This window comes from Saccoglossus kowalevskii, chromosome 22, assembly GCF_978046115.1.
Source record: "Saccoglossus kowalevskii chromosome 22, keSacKowa6.1, whole genome shotgun sequence".
In the NCBI taxonomy this organism is placed as follows: Eukaryota; Metazoa; Hemichordata; class Enteropneusta; family Harrimaniidae; genus Saccoglossus; species Saccoglossus kowalevskii.
This window is the reverse complement of record NC_140662.1, coordinates 30,622,201-30,645,795: the sequence shown is the minus strand read 5'-3', so window position 1 is coordinate 30,645,795 and position 23,595 is coordinate 30,622,201. Positions and strand designations below refer to the sequence as shown.

Genomic DNA, 23,595 nt, shown 5'->3' with positions numbered 1-23,595 from the left:
TATACTTTGTATCAATATGATCAGGCACTGAGTGCATGCTTTTTAACAATATGATCAGGTACTGAGTGCATACTTTGTATCAATATGATCAGGTACTGAGTGCATACTTTGTATCATTATGATCAGGTACCGAGTGCATACTTTGTATCAATATGATCAGGTACTGAGTGCATACTTTGTATCATTATGATCAGGTACCGAGTGCATACTTTGTATCAATGTGATCCCATACTGAGTGCATACTTTGTATCAATGTGATCCCATACTGAGTGCATACTTGTTATCCATATGATCTGGTACTGAGTGCATACTTGTTATCCATATGATCAGGTACTGAGTGCATACTTTGTATCAATGTGATCCCATACTGAATGCATACTTTGTATAAATGTGATCCCATACTGAATGCATACTTTGTATCAATGTGATCCCATACTGAATGCATACTTTGTATCAATGTGATCCCATACTGAGTGCATACTTTGTATCAATATGATCCAATACTGAATGCATACTTTTTATCAATATGATCCAATACTGAGTGCATAGTTTTTATCAATATGATCAGGTACTGAGTGCATACTTTGTATCAATATGATCAGGTACTGAGTGCATACTTTGTATCAATATGATCAGGTACTGAGTGCATACTTTGTATCAATGTGAACCCATACTGAGTGCATACTTTGTATCAATGTGATCCCATACTGAGTGCATACTTTGTATCAATATGATCCAATACTGAGTGCATACTTTTTATCAATGTGATCCAATACTGAGTGCATAGTTTTTATCAATATGATCAGGTACTGAGTGCATACTTTGTATCAATATGATCAGGTACTGAGTGCATACTTTGTATCAATGTGATCCCATACTGAGTGCATACTTTGTATCAATGTGATCCTATACTGAGTGCATACTTTGTATCAATATGATCCCATACTGAGTGCATACTTTTTATCAATATGATCAGGTACTGAGTGCATACTTTGTATCAATATGATCAGGTACTGAGTGCATACTTTGTATCAATGTGATCTACCGGTAATACTGAGTGCATACTTGGTATCAATATGATCCCATACTGAGTGCATACTTTGTATCAATGTGATCCAATACTGAGTGCATACTTTGTATCAATGTGATCCAATACTGAGTGCATACTTTGTATCAATGTGATCCAATACTGAGTGCATATTTTGTATCAATATGATCAGGTACTGAGTGCATAACTTTGTATCAATGTGATCCCATACTGAGTGCATACTTTGAAATATTCTCATGACAATCTTAATATTGTAATCTGCAAGTGAGGAGTCGTCACCTGCGCATAATAACAGGCGCATGAGCATTTTAGCGTGTATTGCTATTACAGGTGATTTGTTAATGACCCGTCCTCTTGAAATGTAAGATATTGCATGACAACTGAGGTATTATTCGAAACAGAATCCACGGCTCTTACATTTTACACCTTATTATTTCTAAACCCCCTGCCAAACACACACACACACTGATGCCAAACATAAATACAGAGTGTTAACCAAAATAAATGGAAGAATGACAGATATTGAATGCAGTAGTGCGCTCACCTGAAATTTGAGAGAGTTTTGAAGTCTGGCAGATAATTCAGCAAGTTCAGCAGCAGTTGCTTCATCTGTATCATCTTCAGCATCATCTTTATCATTACTGACTGGTAATGGAGTAGTAGGGGTCGGTAGTGGAGTTGTATCGTCATGACTCACAACACTACTAGTAACAGAGGACACAGACTGGCGACGTGTAGTGTAACGAGTCTTTATGGGAACAATTTCACCAAATTCTCGAATACTCTGAAGATTGGAATGTACAATATTGTTAGAAATAACATAATAGAGGTCAGAATATGAGAGCTTTCTTGAAAAGAGTTTTTAACTTCCCTTGTATTTTGTACATTCTTGATTCCTTGCATATTTTATCTTACCCCCAAACATCACTTATTATTTATTTCCCAGATACACAATAACAGTTTGATTAATAAAATGTAACAATTACCTTTATAACAGTTTCATCTTCATATTTAAATCTATAGGTTTTACCAAGCTCTTCATCAACCTTTCTTTCACCAACAAAATGCTACAAGAAATACACAATAAGCAGAAAATGAGATAATGAAAGATCTGTATTAATACTGCCCTCAAGTGTTGGTTTATTATATTATTAACATGCAACAACTATGTATTCAATACAACAAATTGATTTCAACAAGACTAACACATTGAAAATATCTTTCCAATATTTTTCAGTTTTGATGGTGGAAAGTGTATACTGGCTTTTTAACTATGATTTTATTGGTTACTTTGGGTTTCCCTGGCCTCCTCTACCTTCTTTAAATAAGTTTAGTATTAGCATTGTGTTTTTAATGTCTATGAATAAATGGTATCTTTAAAGTTGTATCACCAGTTATGGCTAGAATGAGATCAAAGATTATTATTACAGAGTCTACTTTCCATTTAAAATACTCCACCGAAATCAATGAAATGATTCATAGAATTTCTCGGCTGGAATGGGGGGGGTACCTTAATTTCAGCTTTTAATTCAGCAATTTCAGAATCTTTCAGTACTAGACCTCTTTCAGTCATGCTTTTTAGGTCGGCAGCTTTATTCTGTCTTCCTTCCAGAAGTTCATCTAGAAAGTAATTATCAAAGAAACATTAAAAACAACTTCCAATAAGTCTACAACAACAACTAACAAGCAGCGTGTCGGCTGAGATAGCTCGGACTTGCTGTTTTCAACAATAAGTCGAAAATATCACTTTACCAAAAATATTCATCAAGATTAGAGAATTAAAGATATCATTACAAAATGAACAAATCTGAGAGAGGTCCGCATGTAGTACCTATATGTATAATATCAAAGCAATTGGGCTTGCAGTTTTCAACAAGAAGTCGAAAATATCACTTTTTACCAAAAATTACCAAAATATTCATCAAGATTAGAGAATTAAAGATATCATTACAAAATGAACAAATCTGAGAGAGGTCCGCATGTAGTACCTATATGTATAATATCAAAGCAATTGGGCTTGCAGTTTTCAACAAGAAGTCGAAAATATCACTTTTTACCAAAAATTACCAAAATATTCATCAAGATTAGAGAATTGAAGATATTACATGAAATGAACAAATCTGAGAGAGGTCCACATGTTGTACCTATATATGTAATATCAAAGCAATTGGACTCATGGTTTTTAACAAGATGTCGAAAATATCACTTTTTACCAAAAATTACAAAAATATTCACCAAAATTAAAGAATTGAAGATATCATCATGAAATGAACAAATCTAGGAGAGGTCTACCCAAGGTACATATACACCAAGTATCAAAACATTCAGGCTTGTAGTTTTCAAGAAGAAGTCAGAAAAGTAAAACATTGACACTGACGCCAACGACAGACCCTGATGGACTATCTCTCATATGATAAACTCCGCTCGACTAAGGAGACAGCTGAGCTAATAACATGTAACAACTATCAAATAAATATCTACATACTTCCTTCCAGTTTGACTGCCTTTAACTGCTGTATCATTTCAGCTTCCCTCTCATCAACACTGCAATGAAAATATAGTTAATGTTATACTGACTAGTTTATGACACAAACACAAGAGCATGTACATGAACCAATAATTTATTTGGCAAATAGGGGGGCACACCACAAGACCATCGTACACAAAAGTGAGACAATGCATAACAGACTGATAAGATGGTCCCTGGTGCCGCCCCCAAAATGTAGAACAAAGCAGGTGTAAACTAGCTGGCTTACAGTTTCTAAACTAAAATACAAACTAGAATAAGACTGAAAACATGTTGGTTGGTGCAGCATAGCTGCATGATGTTAGTATGGAATGGCAGATTGCAGCATGACTGCAACTGTAAAGTATAGGCAGCGAGTGCTGCGGCTACACCGTGGTTATGCAGCGGGGGCTGCATGAAGTTAAGAGGTTATGGGTAGAGGCAGCGGGGGCTGCAACTACTGAGTTTAGACATTGATGCAGCGAGGGCTGCCTGTGAAGTCGTTAATGAGGTATTAGTAATTACAATAATAAAATTAACACTAATAATAAAACCCACGCAAAATATACCTAAGAAAATATGAATGATCTTGGGGGAATATGAGCTAATCCCATAAGCGAAGTCCCCAGTCCCCCGAATTGGTGTTAATGCCAGCCTAATGGGGGAGAATGGGGATGGTGGCGGGTGAATAAAACGAGAATGGCAGAAGCTCCGTAACACTTTCAGGCTACTTCCAATATGGCGCCAGAAACAAACTGATTGTGATGTTGAGCCACGCGAGAAAGTGCGAGATCTATGTAAATATCACGCGAGAGAGCATGAGATTTGAGTCATAAACATGGTTTAATATTACACATTAAACCTGTATTTATCGCCTCAATACAAGCCATCAATTGTCAGACTGAATGCCATAAAATACATGTCGAGTTTTTGTTTTCTGTCAACATAGTTGATATTACAGGTAACCACTGACAGCTTACTATTGACCAGGTTACTATTGACAACTTGAGGACATCCAGGTTAAATATTGACAACAAATTTCCATTGTTCAACCACAATATTGTACTTAGTTATAATGGTTGGATAGATAACACAAGTTAATGTCCACAAATTGTAATACTTACGCTTTACGTATTCCATCAAAAGCTTTCTTCATGCGTTTAAGTGACTTATCAATTTCCTCGTTAAGTAAGTTTTTATAGCGTCCAAGAGGAACAGTTGTTCTCTGAAGATCTTTGACAGATCTTTCTAATACTGCCACTGTTGACAAACAATACACAACATTTATTAAGAATTAAGAAAGTGATGCAATAGACGATCATTCAATGGACACATTCAGCATTTATTCACACATGTTTGTAATCTATGTACTACTGAGCCAAAGCAAATCATGTGGTAATTAATGTCATACATTTATCATACAGTTTATTGTGTTTAAACTTCTCACCAAGTCAACTTGCATCTGAGTAACTTTTTGTGGTGACAATGTCAGTCATATTTTTGTCAGGATTTTCAAACAACTGCTCAAAACTAAACTATACTGTTATTTTTCACTGGAAATATACCAGTAAATATGCCTGTGTATTTATCTACATTGTTGTCCTAATGAGTAAGTGATATTTATATATGGTTGCACCATGACAAAATGTGACCTCATGGTCAAAATAGCTCTTCTGTCCTACAATTACATAGTGGTAGCCAAGTTGAGCAACACACACCCACAAGACAAAATGCAGTTAACCCACTAAATAATAGTTTGGTTCTGGCTGTTAAGAACATATCAACATAACTTCATCAAACTAATTGTTCATAGAAATAATATACATCTCAAATATCAGAGCAATCAGGTTGGTAGTATTCAAGAAAAATTCAAATATATAATATTTTACCATAAATTACAATTGATGATATCAACATGAAAAGAACAAATCTGATAGAGGTTCATCCAAGGTATGTACAAACCAAGTATCAAAGCAATTTGGGCTTTTAGTTTTCAAGAAGTCAGAAATAGCATCTCTTACAAAAATATTCAATAAATATAGAGAATTGAAGTTATCGTCATGAAATAGACAAATCTGACAAAGGTTCACCAAAGGTACTTATATAAAAAGGTATAAAAGCAATTGAGTTCGTACTTTTTGATGAAAGCGGAGCTAAAAAGTGGTTGTATAGAAAACCTGCCAATTTGAAACCCTAATAGCTGGGAATGATTTTGTTGTTGATCAGAGCAATTTACATAGTAAATAGTGCATAGTATCTCATTTGATAATACAAAGGTTAATTTGGCTTTGTATTCAACAATTGGCAAAAAACATAACCTTTTAATTATTGATAACTCTTACTAAAGATTAAAAATGTATTTTGAATCACAAACCGTGGTCTTGCAGGGTATTGCACCCCAAACCATGGTCTCTAACCTTGGAGGGTATTGCACCCCAAACCATGGTCTCTAACCTTGCAGGGTATTGCACCCCAAACCATGGTCTCTAACCTTGGAGGGTATTGCACCCCAAACCATGGTCTCTAACCTTGCAGGGTATTGCACCCCAAACCATGGTCTCTAACCTTGGAGGGTATTGCACCCCAAACCATGGTCTCTAACCTTGCAGGGTATTGCACCCCAAACCATGGTCTCTAACCTTGGAGGGTATTGCACCCCAAACCATGGTCTCTAACCTTGCAGGGTATTGCACCCCAAACCATGGTCTCTAACCTTGGAGGGTATTGCACCCCAAACAATGGTCTCTAACCTTGGAGGGTATTGCACCCCAAACCATGGTCTCTAACCTTGGAGGGTATTGCACCCCAAACAATGGTCTCTAACCTTGGAGGGTATTGCACCCCAAACCATGGTCTCTAACCTTGGAGGGTATTGCACCCCAAACCATGGTCTCTAACCTTGGAGGGTATTGCACCCCAAACCATGGTCTCTAACCTTGCAGGGTATTGCACCCCAAACCATGGTCTCTAACCTTGGAGGGTATTGCACCCCAAACAATGGTCTCTAACCTTGGAGGATATTGCACCCCAAACCATGGTCTCTAACCTTGGAGGGTATTGCACCCCAAACCATGGTCTCTAACCTTGGAGGGTATTGCACCCCAAACCATGGTCTCTAACCTTGCAGGGTATTGCACCCCAAACCATGGTCTCTAACCTTGGAGGGTATTGCACCCCAAACAATGGTCTCTAACCTTGGAGGGTATTGTACCACAAGCTATTATCTCTATTTGTGCCTGCTAATCTGCACATCTCCCACTAAATGATATGGAAAGTGAAACACTCACTTGGTTTTTTATGTTTATTTCTGCCCCCAGTGCTGGCAGAATTGGATGTGTTACTACATTCACTGCTATTACGTTGTCTCTTTGTTTTACTTATTACTGATACATCATCCAGTACTGCTGAGGTATCTCCAGATGCCGACAATGACAAGGAGTAGTTTACATGTCTCTCCAGTGGTGTAGCAGTTTCCTTTTTAAATTCCAAAAAGGTTGGTCTATCTGCAATAACAAGCAAGACTAATCATGTACAGTTAAATCTGTCTGAACAAAACAAAGAAACTGACAATTTTAACAATAAACACAGCTGAAAAAAACATACCACAAATATTACATCCTTTCTCATTGAGATTCTAGATTAAACAAGCCATGCATGACACAGTCCCCATTAGTTATCAATTCTAAGTTATATAGTTTGATATACATACTCATTTTGTGCAACCTCCTGCCCGCTTCCGTTTTTCAATCGCTTTGTTTTTCGCCCGCTTTTACAACCGCTTGTTGAATTCAACCGGACAATTTCCGCTTTATTTTCGACTGTGCAAACCCTGAAATATCACCACCCGCTCGCTCGCATTTAAAATTTGGACCAACAAAAAAGGTTAACATTGTCTTTTAATTGTCTTTCTGGTTTTTCATAGATGTTGAACAGCCATCAAAAGTTCAAATACTTTTTGTTTTAACTATCTATAATTATATGCATGCAATCTGACCTTTTGACCTCAATTTGGCTAGGATTGAATATTTTATTTTAAACAATATTCTGACGTGAAATACAAACTGTATTTCAACACAAGTACGACATGGTTGTCTGAGCTTCCTTTCCAGAATGTTGAGTCTTCGCAATGTGAAATCAAAAAAATAACAAGCAGCCTGTTGGCTGAGATAGCTCCGCTGTTAGCAATGCACATTGCAATTAAAGAACAGAAGATATCATTAGAAAATGAACAATATGTATAGTATCAAAAGAACATGTTTTCAACAAGAAGTCAAAAATATCACTTTTTACCAAAAATTTAAAAAATATTCACCAAAAATAGAAAATTAAAAATATCATTACAAAATGAACAAATCTGAGAGAGGTCCACATGTAGTACCTATGTATATGTAATATCAAAGCAATTTGATCTGCGGTTTTTAACAAGAAGTCAAAAATATCACTTTTTATCAAAAATTACAAATTAAAATATTCACCAAAATTAAAGAATTGAAGATATCATCATGAAATGAACAAACCTAAGAGAGGTCCACCCCAGGTACATACACACCAAGTATCAAAGCATTCAGGCTTGTAGTTTTCAAGAAGAAGTCAAAATAGTAAACATTGACACAGACGACGACGAACAATCACTAATATGATAAGCTCCGCTCGACAAAGTCGACAGCGGAGCTAAAAATTCAAAGAGCATTGGGGAATATAGTAATAATCATTTTTAGCAATCGCTACCTTTATTTTATTCGAATTGAGTTTTTTGAGATTTGTTGGCAACTTTCGTGCTTAAAATGGTTGAAAATGTTGGTGTTGTTCTCTCACAAAGTCCTATTGACAATACGAACAAATATAGTTCTGTGACCCAGGCGGTGCTCCGATCAGGTGACTTTCAGTCAATCAATGATGTTGTAACAAAGCATATCCAATCTCGGCGTCGAATCTCAATTTTTTTTTGTGCTGTGACAGGCTTATTCGCTGAATCAAAGAAAGCTTAGAAAGAACTCCCGTGTGCTGAGAGTATTGGGAACACATCAAAAATTAATTCAAAATTACTTGTACTAGAGATATTGATGGAAACGCAGAACACTAATTATGCAAATAAGGTAACTAATATGAACAGATTTAAGTGTAAAACTAATAAGGTCTGCACAATGTACCAAGTTTCATTGAAATGTGATTAGAACCAAAAAATTTTAATTATTATTGTCTATTGTCCTAGAGCATTTATTTACCAAGTTGTATTCAAATGTGATGATGAATACTTGAGATATCAGTATTAATTAATTATGTTAATTAGGTGATTAAGAAGGATAAATATTTACCCTAATATGGTGTATAGTCCTAGGTTCATTGAAATGTGATGGGTACTCTTTTAATAGTTTCATTGAAATCCAATGAGTGGTTTTTAGACATCAGTGCAACAGCCATAGAACAGCAAAAAATTAACTAATTATGCAAATTAGGTAATTAATAGGCACAATTATTTATCTCAAAATTAATCAGGTCTCTGCATAGTCCTAGAATATCTATGTCGCAAGTCTCATTGAAATATGATGATTAGTACTTATCAGATATCAGATGAAAAGCTGAAAATTAACTAATTATGCTAATAAGGTGATTAATATGCACACATATTTACCCAAAAACTAATTAGGTCTCTGCACAGTCCTCAAGTAACTATGTACCTAGTTTCATTGAAACGTGATCATTACTACTCGAAATATCAAAAGCTGAAATTGAATTAATTATGCAAATTAGGTAACTAATATGTACTGATATTACCCTAAAAACTATCAGGTCTGTGCAGTGTCATATGACATCTATGTACCAAGTTTTATTGAAATGTTATGATTAGTACTTGAGATATCAGTGGAAAAGCAAAAAATTGATTAATCATTATGTAAATTACCGGTAGGTAATTAATAATATTAACAGATTTTTACCCAAAACTAATCAAATCTGCGCATTAGTTCAGAGCATCCATGTGCCAAATTTCATTGAAATCCAATGAGTGGTTCTTCAAAAATCAGTGGAACAGTCATGGAACAGCTTGAAATCAGTTAATTATCATTCAAATAATAGGTAATTAATATTCATAGATTTTTACCCAAAACTAATCAAATCTGCGCACTAGTTCAGAGCATATATGTACCAAGTTTCACCAAAATTTGATTAGTGGTTCTTGAGATAACGGTGGAACAAAAAAGTGACATACATACATACATACATACATACATACATACATACATACATACATACATACATACATACATACATACATACATACATACATACAGGGTAACTGCAAAGACTCCCTTTTGTGCTTCGGGTGGAATTTGACCTTTAATGCCATTCGGCCATCTTGAATCAGATCATGAAACAAATTAACGTGCATATGTATGATATCATGTATGATGTATGTGTGAAGTTTGATTGTGATTGGTCTAGGCATTTCTAAGTTCTAAGATACAGGTCCGGACGCACGCACGCACGCACACACACACACACGCACACACACACACACACACACACGCATGCACGCACGCATGCACGCATGCACGCATGCACGCACGCATGCACGCACGCATGCACGCACGCACAGACACACGGAGGTCAAAACATAAGTCCCCGTTTTCAGACTGCGTCCGAACGGGGACTAAAAAAACTGAGATACATTAGAGTGTACAGCGCGAATCAGTTTTCTTTGCAAGTTGTTAAATAAAGTAAACCAGAGTAGGATCAATGATTTTCAGTACCGAAGGACTTCTGTGTGAATCCTGATTTTCGAATTGTTCATCGACTGATCACCAATATTTATGGCTATAACTAAATTTGACACGTATTTTTCTGAAGCCCAATAAATTATTCATACATGTCAAGCTCTGTTCAATTTTTCAGGGCATGTGGCGGTTTCTATTCAAAAATATTTTTACAATACGTGTAGCTCATTCACTGATCGTGACTTAATTTTGAAAATTGGATGTCAAATTTTACCAGACCGTGGTTTTGGTATCATTATTTTTGGAATTATTCAATATTTTCCTAGTTTCCCCACTCTGTCAAAATGAATTAGCTATGCTTTTTTCACGCAACTGTCTCATCAAAATGAAATAAAATATTACATTTAGAACAAGCACCCAAATGACATACCATAATAAGAGGTCGCAGTTCAGTCACTCTCGTGAACGATATAAGCGTCATACAACTATTAGATTTGAAGTGTCGTTCAGAATTTAATACTAGTTAATACTAGTTGTATTTTCACATTTTAATATCAAAACCACCATTTTGACCGCTCATGTGTCAGTGATCAGGGTCTGGGTGACCAGTTGGCGTTTTCAATGAGCGAGCAAGCGAAAAAGAACGATTGAAATGCAGTTGGTTTCCAGTCGGAAAAATTAAGCGATAAGCGGTCAATTAAAAAGCGGTAAAAGTGGAAGGTTGGGCAAAATGAGTACTGTATAAGGAAGTAAGCAAGGGCGTGTCCGATCAAACGCCTGGTAGTCGGTAGGCCGGTTCCCTGTGGATCACCAAAGGGGAAGTGACCCATAGCGGAGACAGTATTCAGGGGGAAAAATCCTTGGTACTGGCTCCGCTGACAATCCCTGGCTGGTAGGAAGCAAAAGAGAGACAAAATCCATGTCCTGCCCTGCTTGGTCCCCTTCCATATCGGAGGTCTGTCCCATATCCATATCGGATGTATGTGTAAATTTTAATTTAATTGGTCCAGGCATGTCTAAGATACAGACATCTTGTGAGACATAATGCAATACAACGTACCTCGCTAAAGGAAAAGTGAATGGCAGAAGAGGAAGGGACAGAACAAGGGCAATCTGGTTTAGCAAAATCAACCAGTGGACAGGACTGAATATATACAGAGGCATGGAGTGAAGAAACATTGCATTCAACCCTCGGTTCGAGGATGGAACAAATGAATGAATTAATTCCGAATGAGTGCTAGGTCATCGTGGACAAGTGACTTTCAGCAAAAATGATTCACACTAAATAGTGAAAATACTACACTAATTGACATATTTTGGGGAGCATATTACTAACATCTGGTACTTGTGATCAGCAGTATAAATGTTTATTATTTCTACGTCTAACAAATTCAACCCATTTGTAGAAAATTATACTGGCTAAAAAATTGAATTAAACTTTTTTTATAGTGGTTGATAAGATATTCATATAAAATATGGTAATCACAAGAAAAAGTTTTACGATATAGTAAACAACAACAACAAGGACCAGCTTTCCTTTCACTTGTGATAATATAGGCAAGGTAAAAGAAAGTTGGTGAGATGTGATATTAATCAGATATTCTTCCCATTTAGTTGAGAAATAATTTTCTTTGAAGGAATCCAAACTACTTTATGAGTGAGAATTCACTATAACAATATCTGTCAACATTCATCAAATGTGAGGAAGTGTCAGCTTCTCGCTTGAGTTGCCGACTTTTCTCCAAAGGTGAAAAATGTAGCAATAATTTTAATTACATGAAAAAAATTGAATCTTATGAGAAAAAAAAACACACCTTTATGGGAGACAGCATCAACTCTGTCTTTATATGGTTCAGACTTAGTACTGTTGTCTTGATGTGATCCATCCCTAACTGTGTGAGGCTGAGAAATGGCATTGGTAATTGAAGGTGGACCAGTAGAGATATCAACATTATTAACTTGACTTGTCTTCATAACTGCACCCTGTTCTCCACTATGTTCAACTGCTTTTTTCTCATTCTGTGGCTTTGAATCATTATGTCCTCCACCTTTTTTTCTGTTTTTTTTATTGTTCTATGACAAATAAAAAATACATCTGTTAATGATTACATAAGTCTAGACCTACAAATCATCATATCATTAAAGAGACACTGATAGGGTCATTAAACTAATCCAGTGTTTGCAAATTACATTACAAAGACAAAAATAATCAATTACACCTAGTTTATAAACGCGTTAGCCATGACAGCAAACATTTCACTTGAAAGAATACGGTCATCATTTTTCACCAAGGAAAAGACAAGAATTGAACAGATTTGACTGGACTTGACTACACTGGATTGTACCAGATCAAACAGGACTGGACTACACTAGATTGTACCAGATCAAACTGGACTGGACTGGACTACACTGGATTGTACCAGATCAAACTGGACTGGACTGGCAAAGTGTGTAACCAAAAGAAATGATCATACTTACTTTACTCTTCTTTCCAGTAAAGTTCCATTCTTTTAGTACTTCAGAAGCACCATCTACAACAATAGAAGAGATAGCAATGAGTCACATCTCTTATTAAATGAATCTGAAGTGGTCATTTTGTATGTGTCAATTATGGGTCTAATCATATTGGCTTAGTCTAACCTGAATACAAATTGCAGTAGTTATCTCCATGTACACACTGTACATACAGTATGCCAAACATATGAACAACAAATTAACCTACCCTCAACAAAGGACTGTATTGTTTTGTCAACATCATAATCAAAGTATTGGAGAACAAGAAGAATGTCATTGTTACTGGAACGTGATACCACTTCACGAACAGCAGCGATCTGCAATAAAATAATAATAATAGCATCATCAAGTAATTGATAATGGGAGAGTGTAATGTTCCACTTTTTTATTAATTTTTCCTGTTTTTTTGGGTGGTATCTATATATACATCACATGCACTCAGTTCATCAAATGATGAAAATGCCTAATTTTTCTAAAATGTTATCATCACAACAGTATTTTCTGCAGTATATTAAATGGCAAACCAAGAATTATGAATACATTATAAAATATTATTATATTAAATACCTTTGTTTTCAATTTATCTTGACTAAGTGTCGTCTGTGCCATGACTGTTTTTGTTGTTGTATCAAAATATACCTCTGAAGAATCTGCAAAGGCAACCACCACTAGTTAGGAAACTTTCACAATATTCCAAACTGATCAGAGGATGGACAAAAACTAAATCAATACATGTAACCCCTCCCCCAAAGCATGACGCGTTAGTGAAGCATACATAAAGTGGTTCTATAACCATGATAAACATTTCTTATTTTCCTTCTATGCTATTCCCACAACATGTATACCAGATAACTGAACTTGATGATGTATACACAGGAATTACATTTGATGTGAAGTACCTAACATGTCAATCATCATAATTCTGGTAGATACTAATAATCCCTTTAATTATTACCAGATTACATCACATGTACTTAGCTGGGCCAGGTTGTGATGTGTTCAGGCTATGCTCTAGTATGGGTTCCAATTAATACTACATATAATCCCATATGATTGCATATCAGTTAGATCAAGTTGCATTCATGCACAAAGGGGGGAAACAGTTACAAGTAGTATGGACTAAGAGACGACCAATCTGGTTAAGAATATACATGTGTATATACAAATCTTGAGACCTTTTTAATTTACATGTAGATTTCTCAGTACATAACCAGAAGATATACATTATAGTTCTAAGCTTATAACAAGCAGCCTGTCGGCTGAGATAGCTCCGCTGTTAGCAATGCACATTTCAATTAAAGAACAGAAGACATCATTAGAAAATGAACAATATGTATAGTACCAAAGCAATCGGACTTGCAGTTTTTAACAAGAAGTCGAAAATATCACTTTTTACCAAAAATGACAAAAATATTCACCAAAATTAGAGAATTGAAGATATCATCACAAAATGAACAAATCTGAGAGAGGTCCACATGTATTACCTATATATATAATATCAAAGCAATTGGACTTACGGTTTTTAACAAGAAGTCGAAAATATCACTTTCTACCAAAAATGACAAAAATATTCACCAAAATTAGAGAATTGAAGATATCAACATGAAATGAACAAACCTACGAGAGGTCTACCCAAGGTACATATACACCAAGTATCAAAGCATTCAGGCTTGTAGTTTTCAAGAAGAAGTCGAAAAAGTAAAACATTGACACGGACGACGGACGACGGACGCCGACGACGGACGACGACGACGACGGACGCCGACGGACAATCACTCATATGATAAGCTCCGCTCGACAAAGTCGACAGCGGAGCTAAAAACTATAACAATGCAGATTGCACAATACATAGTAGTACCAGGTACACAGTTTCATTGTCAGTCCATTTTCTATGGATGTGCTTGCATTGATTGTTACACAAGAAATGACCAATATGAATAGTTATGAATATAATAATATAATGCGCTAAGGGTCTAGACTGCAAGATTAGGCATGCATTTACAGGATCTCAGCCTGTATTAATCATTTGTGCATGTTTTTCTTATCAAATGTTTTGATCTCTTAGCTCATGCTAAAAAAACTGTACGCAAACACAACTAACAACAGGTCAATAGAACAGCACCCATTAATAGATCAGAGTTTAGTAATATCACACACAGATCACGGTTACTAACTGTGCACAACCTCATTTTAACTAGGATGGACATTATTGAAAAGAAAGAACTTTTTGAAGGCCTAATATCCTCAACTAATAATAATGCAGAAAAAAAATATAGAAACATGTATGAATATACAATTTATGTTCTTTGTATTTAGTCAGTGCATGCTTAATTTATTTTATTTTCAATCAGTTAATTGTTAGAATAAGTAAACAGTTTTGCCATGTATAATCATATGTACTTTTGAAGAAATACGAGACAGACTGACAGACAAATACAACCTGCTATCAGAAAAAGTCAAACCAACTGTGTAAAGCTGGCATGAATATTGATTGGATTTATATTTTACAAGTAAAATAACAGTAACACAGTGTTACAGTAGTGAATGTGTTGTTATTTATTTGTGTGTACTTTGCTACATAAGTAACTACCAGCCAAGCTACATTATAGTACATATACATTTACTAAGGCTTTTATATCAACTATCACCTTGCATGTACATTGTAGTAGCCATATTAGTTGAACAATCAAATTAAAGCATTCCTTTAGTAAAATTTAACAAACAAACTTGAAATGCACGGAAAATAATTAAAATGAATAAACAATTCTAACTTGTTATTGCATTACAGCCACATATTTTAATAATTATTTGTTTATAGTCCATGGAAACATTATTCTAGCTGTACAGTATTTGTTCTATTAGACATGCACATTTGCTACGTGTACACAACAGCATTTGATCGGAGCCCTATGGCAAAGTTCAGCTCTATTAAACCCTCAGGGTTGAACTCTGATAGGGTTGGGCCCTAACATAGCTCAGACCATGTATATACATCAGGGCCCAACTATCGGGCTGAAATCACACCCTCAATCGTAAGCTCTAATTTCATCTATGGCGGAGACAACATTGTACAGTACTACACACAGTGCTATGATGACAAGTTTTGATTTCGTAAATGATTTTTTGAGCCTTGCCCAGACACAGTTTTAGAATACATAGTCTAGTGTGTAAAAGACATGGTCATGTACTTCTTTAAAATGTACAAATGTGACATGAATTCAAGCCGCTATGCATAATAAATAGAATGAATTATGAAAGTCTGCAACTGACTAATGAGTGTTCACCATATACTGTAGCACATGTGTCCAGCAATTTTTTGTACAATATTCATATCATTGTTTTTTTTGTATCATACCCTAGCTTCTTATTATAGTGCATATGATTGCTGTTTATAAAACAGGGTCAAACCATATGAAATTATTTGAAACAAAATCCATTCAGCTGGGTTCAATAATAAATAACGTACATGCAATTGCTGCTCTGTGAACCCATTTTTATGTAGCATCACTGTTACTCCCATACGACTTAGCACCCAGGGTACTCCGCTCCAAAAATCATGTTTTTTTTTAGAGATGTGGGTGCTTTGTCCAGCCACCGCTCTTAAAGTATGCTGATCAGGAGGAAATTGTGTCTTTTGGAAAAATAACATTGCGAATTGAGTCGCCATTGATTTCCACAATACAAGAAAATATAAATGCACATTTTATGCACACAATATGGATCACGTAGTATAACAACTTATCATGTAAAAATTATTAGAACCTGTGGGAAAAAAGTGGAATTCAAGATATTTCATAATTATCTTTGTTGTTGAATGTGTTTGTACATGTATGTGACTTTTGATGATGCAATTTCTACCATGAATTTGTCTGCAGTAATTTATAGTGGAACACAAAAGTGCACTCGTTCTTTGTCAGTGGCTGTACTGTTAAATATATCTTATGTACATGATAACTTACAGCTTTCTATATTTGTCAAATAAATGTCAAATAGGTGAAGAAATTAGATACAAAGAACATAGCACAGTATACATTTTGCGTGTATATTTATTACGCATATTATTTTATTCATTATTATTCTAGATCTACTAATACATAGTTACCTGTGGAAATCAGTGAGCATATTAACTATTTTCATTTACAAATATTCCACAAAATCTTTTAAAGTAGATTATATCGCTAATGTAACAATTTTGCCAAAGAAACTTGGCCTAACCTGATACTAAAGAGGAGTGGTATGGTGATGGCATTTATTTTGACATAAATTTAGGTTACATATTTATCTATATGTAATTTTACCCGTAGATCCCCCATACATGTCACATAGAACAGATTAACAGAATATATATAAATAGTACGATCTGAATTAATGGAGTTTATACAAACTTCACTCGTAAATAAATTAGGTATATTTATAAAATAATATTCTTAAACATTTGGACAGTACATAATGACACCACAATTGTCCATTCACAAGACATGCATTCTATTGTACATAATTGCAAACTGGAGACAGAAGAGGCCAAATGAAACCAGCAACCTGTCGGCCGAGATAGCTCCGCTGTTAGCATTGCACATTTCATTTCCTGAATTCAAAAATGTCACTTCACCAAAAATGACAAAAACATTCATTAATTATTAAAGATATCATTACAAAATGAACAAATCTGACAAAGGTCCACATGTAGTACCTATATATGTAATATCAAAGCAATTGGACTTGTGGTTTTTAACAAGAAGGTGAAAATATCATTACCAAAAATGACAAAACTATTTGAGAACATGAGAATTGAATATACAATCACAAAATGAACAAATCTGAGAGGTCAACATGTAGTACAGATATATATATATAATATCAAAGCAATCAGACTTGCTGTTTTCAACAAGAAGTCGAAAAAGTAAAAAGTTGACACGAACGACGGACAATGACTCCTATGATAAGCTCCGCTTGACTAAATCTACAGTTTAGCTAATAGAAATTAATTAGCCTTCCAAACAAGAAGCTTGGTAACTAATATTTGTTATATGAAAACATTGTGATCCACACTACTGAAATTTATGAACTCCAAACTAATTAAGTTGTTGCAATGTCTTAGAGTATTTATGTACCAAGATTCGCTGAAATAATATAATAAGTACATGAGATATTGATAGAAAAACTAAAATCTGACTAATTATTATGCAAATAAGGTAATTAATATGCACAAATATTTCATTGAAATGTGATAAGTGCTTGAAATATCAGTGGAAAAGACACAAATTTACTTATTATGCAAATTAGGTAATTAATGTGCACATTTTTATTCAAAACTAATTGGGTATGTGCATATGTACCAAGTTTCATTGAAATGATATGATTAGTACTGTAATATCTGGGGAAAATCCGAAAATGTACTAATTATGCAAATGATATAAATGGATATTAACCCAAAACTAGTTAGTTCCATGGATTGTCCTTGAGATAGCAGAGGAAATGTCAAAAATTTACTAATTATGCAAATTAGGTTATAAATATGTATGTAACATTAGCCTGGAGTATCTATGCATCAAGTTTCATCAAAAACCAACATATAGTTCTTGAGATATCAGTGGAACAGACACACGTACAAATAATGTACCTACATACATACAGTCGCACTAACTTCCATTGTGTGCTTTGCACATGGAGTCAATAATTGCTTGTATTATTTAAATAGCAATCAAAAACTCTCCTTGACTTGCCTGAAATAATTTGTATTGCAGGCTTTTGTTTTGAAGGTTTGCATAATTTTTAGTAATTTTTCACTCTGTACAATAGCAGAAAAGAAGCACCATAGCACATATTTTTTTATTATACACATGTAAAACAGCCAAAATAATATATATATCCCACTTAAAACCTTTATTCATACATTTTATCAAATTTAATTACTGTGCTATTTTATTTATTACATTGCCAGGCAACACGTTTTAATACAATCTTTTATGAATACAGAACAGTACACTAATAATAATCCCACCTGTTAAGAGCAGGCAACGACAGGATTTTGAGAACAATTGGAAGAAAACATTTTATAAATTCAATACAATGTTAAGTATCACATTTTTCCCATAATTATGGTTGTTGCAAGGTTGCACTGCATCACATTCGATACAAGACTAATAGTGATGCATACAACGCAAGTAAAACATTGTTTACATGAAAATTGAGCACAGGCTGCATGACGACCACCGTCCTTTAACATGTCCTCATTTGTATTATAGTATCCTAATTTATTATTTATTATTATTTAAATGAAAAAACTCTTTCTAATTAATGATTTAAATTTACAAGAATTTTTTGCTCATACATGTATACTTGAAGCAATAACAATAAGACTGTAAACTGCACAATTCAATGGTTATCCAAGTTTACAATGAAAACATGTAATCATTCTACATACTCAAATTGTACAGGGTTCACATAAATTAACAAGAAAATTGCAGAGTTCCGCACCCCCACCCCCACCCCCACCCCAGCCCTCTAAATTAAATTGTATATGCCCCCTCTAGATAACTATAGGTGTCCTAAGGAAGGGCATATGCAATTAAATTTGACAACAAAAGAGGGTAGGGATAGGGTGCAAAATGAACACTTTACAGAAAATTTAAAAGAATGATTATGTGTACCGTTAAAATAGTGTCATCACAAATGCTTTTTGAAACCATTGTGTATTGTCATACACAAATGAACATGATTTGTAATTGGAAACTTTCAAGTACAAACTCCCCCAAAATGTTCATGATACAGTTTTCTGTTGCATGACTAATAAGTGTTATATTTTATTAATTAATTCAACTATTTAATGCCAAGGATGAAAAAAACATGGCCATTACAATTTTTAACTTAGAGGGTTCTAACCAGCTTGCATATCATTAACATCTCAACATGAATTATTAAGTAAATGGAATATTTGTTGTAATTTATTAAATATTAAAGAAGCCTATTACAAGTGGTTTACCCATCATGCACCATTAGAAATTTTAGGGGTGGTAAATCTTGAGGAAAAAAATATACAAAATTTAGAAAAGACCAAAAGAAAAATATCCTTAAAACAACTAGAAATGTGTCAATCACAAAGAGTCTGCTTGCTGTTATAACTATGACCAAAAACATTTTGAAGTTACCAACACGTTTTGAGTAATTTCTAAAATCACTAGGCCAGTAATGTAACATTTGCCACAATGTGGAAAGTAGAGTGAAAATGATAATAAATAGTGACAGTTTATTTAAAACATGGTTGCTTGGGAGACAGCTTTCTTAGTGTGTGCATATATGTACACATGACTAGGACCACCAACATATTTTCTATGCGAAAAAGACCTAAATAAAATTCAAATGTATGTTCAAACATCACATTTTTATTCACATTTGATCCAGTTCTCTATAGTTTTCTTGAGTGGTGGTATTTATGTTTACATTGGTTGGTTGCTTGCTTGCCCTGTCATTTTTTGCAAATTCATCACAAGTTGTCTAAAATGATTACTGCATACACAATGCATTGCAGGGATTGTTATTGGCTAAAAGAAGGGAAGTTATACAACCACATTTCCTGCATTCAGGTTTCATATGAGCGATGTTAAGCAGAGTAGGTAAACAATTTACCACAAATGAAGAGAAATTCTAGTGATTGACAAATTCACAAGATCTAGGGGATTTGGAAAGTCCGTGTGATGAAATGCCATGAGACATGTAATTGGCAGTTCGACCAATAGCATCACTGTGGATCGTGCTGAAGGATGAATGACAAACAGAGATATAGAGAACTGGTCATAAAAGGGGGTGTGTCTGAAAAGACACCGCCCAGCCTAAGACCTCAACAAAAAATTTGTAATATGACACACACAATTGATAAAGAAAAGCAAAAGAAAGTTACAGCAATAATTTCTATGGCTGTGCTACAATAAAAAAAAAGTACTGCCAATTTTGTCAAAGAAAATTGCTGTCAGTCTGCAATCTTAGAAAAAAAATCATACATGTACAACTCAGTTTTGAAGAATAAAAGGTCCAATAACCTCTAAAAAAAACACACTGGAAGAAACCCAAACCCTACAATCCGGATGGACCAAGTCCAATCAGGGACTAAATACAAATGAAAAAAATTATTCCCACCATAGTTTTACCCCCCCCCCCCCTTTCCAAGTTTTCACTTTTGAACCACTTGTATAAAAACACATTCGTTATATTGATACAAATGTACATTATTCTAAGTGAATATTTCACATAGATTGAGACAACAGGAAGTGAATGTCTCTCCACCAGCTGTGTCACTATATAGTACATGAACTAATAACGTCATTAGTACGGCATCAGATGTAAGTTAGCACTACAATTTATTGTGCTAATGTCCACAAACGAGGAACAAGTATGCTATACATTTCAAATGTAGGATGGTATGGAAGAATTCAATTAGCAAATATGTACCTTCATTTGAATGGGACTGCTGTTAAACAACTGACATGGATTAAACACAACCACAAGGTAGAAAATGTATAGAGACTTTACCTCACTAAACATCACCAGACTAAGGAATATGTTTTTACTCAGCACAGCCAAAACAAATGTAAATATAGATAGTAAGCCTGTAAGCTTATAATGACTATACAGGTCAACTATTGTCACAGAGGTCATCAATACATACAATGGTACAATGCACTGGACACTGTCCAAAGGTCATCTGATTTGTCAACACAATCAAATCACGTCACGTCACACCTTTACAAGGAAAACCCAGTTTTATTAGCAAAGCTAAAATCTGGAGTTTATTGCAAAATAAATGCAACTTCAGAGAACTACAGACTGTATAACTACAAGATAAATTGAAAGATCTATAGCAAAACAGGGTAAAAATATTTACATGTAGCATGCACAGGTAGAAAAAAAAATACATAGTGGCATTACCAAATATGTAAAACCATTTATTTTCACTGCCGTTTAATTTCACAAACTAGGCAGACAGACAATGAGTTTATTTACATGTTTTCATGGATTTTACTTATCGGCAAAAATACCGAATAATTAATGAATTTTCAGTAGAGGCCAGTGATCAATTGTTGGTCACATTTACATGTGCAACTAATCAGTAAATAAAAGCTTTAGTTCCTGGCAGAAAATCCTTGCTTGATAATCTACAGTAAGACTCTGGTACAATGATAGGCAGGTTACAATCAATGCCATTCAGATCACTATCACCTATCAGGTAAAAAATAATTGACAGTGTGACAAAGGTAAGCCTGTATTTTCTGCAATATGATCAGACATTTTGAAAACCGTATGGAATCAGCATGGGATATGTGCATAAGTAACCCATAAAAAGAATAGCTATTTTCAAAAATGTTGCATGCATGTATGATGTAAAATTATGAACAAGAGCTACCACGACAGGTGGAAGAACTGAGCTTGAAGCTACACTATGCATTTGCAAACACATATTGGATGACAGTAAAATAGCTACAAGCAGCCTCTCGACTGAGGTACATTCTAGCTCTGCTGTTACTATAGATTATCATCATGAAACAAACAAATTTGAGAGAGGTCTATACAAGGTAGAAGTAAAACAAGCAGCCTGTCGGCTGAGATACATGTAGCTCCGCTGTTAGCAATTCACATTTCAATTAAAGAACTGAAGATATCATTAGAAAATGAACAATATGTATAGTACATTGTATCAAAGTAATCAGACTTACTGTTCTCAACAAGAATTCGAAAAACTACATCTTTTTACCAAAAATATTCATCAAAATTAGATAATTGAAGATATCATCACAAAATGAACAAATCTGAGAGAGGTCCACATGTAGTACCTATATATGTAATATCAAAGCAATCAAGACTTGCCGTTTTTAACAAGAAGTCGAAAATATCACTTTTTACCAAAAATGACAAAAATATTCATCAAAATTAGAGAATTAAAGATATCATCACGAAATGAACAAATCTGAGAGGGGTCCACATGTAGTACCTATATATGTAATATCAAAGCAATCAAGACTTACCATTTTTTTCACAAGTAGAAAATATCACTTTTTACCAAAAATTACAAAAATATTCACCAAAATTAGAGAATGAAAGATATCATCACAAAATTAACAAATCTGAGAGAGGTCCACATGTAGTACCTATATATGTACATGTAATATCAAAGCAATCGGACTTGCCTTTTTTTACAAGATGTCGAAAATATCACTTTTTACCAAAAATGACAAAAATATTCATCAAAATTAGAGAATTAAAGATATCATCACAAAATTAACAAATCTGAGAGAGGTCCACATGTAGTACCTATATATGTACATGTAATATCAAAGCAATCGGACTTGCCTTTTTTTACAAGATGTCGAAAATATCACTTTTTACCAAAAATGACAAAAATATTCATCAAAATTAGAGAACTAAAGATATCATTACAAAATGAACAAATCTGAGAGAGATCCACATGTAGTACCTATATATGTAATATCAAAGCAATTGGACTTGCGGTTTTTAACAAGAAGTCGAAAATATCACTTTTTACCAAAAATGACAAAAATATTCATCAAAATTAGAGAATTAAAGATATCATCACAAAATTAACAAATCTGAGAGAGGTCCACATGTAGTACCTATATATGTACATGTAATATCAAAGCAATCGGACTTGCCTTTTTTTACAAGATGTCGAAAATATCACTTTTTACCAAAAATGACAAAAATATTCATCAAAATTAGAGAATTGAAGATATCAACATGAAATGAACAAACCTAAGAGAGGTCTACCCAAGGTACATATACACCAAGTATCAAAGCATTCAGGC

The 23,595-nt window shown here is 34.4% G+C and overlaps 1 protein-coding gene across 4 annotated transcripts in view; it reads right to left on the bottom strand.

Moving 5' to 3' along the window:
• Window positions 1-23,595, bottom strand: part of LOC100367473 (spermatogenesis-associated serine-rich protein 2-like) — a 74,487-nt gene that overhangs the window by 33,537 nt on the left and 17,355 nt on the right. For 2 of the 4 annotated variants that reach the window (XM_085496121.1, XM_085496119.1), the window contains exons 2-11: window positions 13,349-13,431; window positions 12,990-13,098; window positions 12,746-12,798; window positions 12,082-12,340; window positions 6,842-7,057; window positions 4,679-4,814; window positions 3,534-3,592; window positions 2,559-2,668; window positions 2,035-2,115; window positions 1,593-1,832 (exon numbers count right to left, since the gene is read on the bottom strand). In XM_085496121.1, coding sequence (XP_085352247.1) covers window positions 1,593-1,832; window positions 2,035-2,115; window positions 2,559-2,668; window positions 3,534-3,592; window positions 4,679-4,814; window positions 6,842-7,057; window positions 12,082-12,340; window positions 12,746-12,798; window positions 12,990-13,098; window positions 13,349-13,390 — 1,305 coding nt within the window. In that variant the 5' untranslated portion in view covers window positions 13,391-13,431. Of the gene's footprint in view, window positions 1-1,592; window positions 1,833-2,034; window positions 2,116-2,558; window positions 2,669-3,533; window positions 3,593-4,678; window positions 4,815-6,841; window positions 7,058-12,081; window positions 12,341-12,745; window positions 12,799-12,989; window positions 13,099-13,348; window positions 13,432-21,226; window positions 21,415-23,595 lie in introns of those variants that run through there. The other 2 variants (XM_085496120.1, XM_085496122.1) reach the window with 2 other exon arrangements.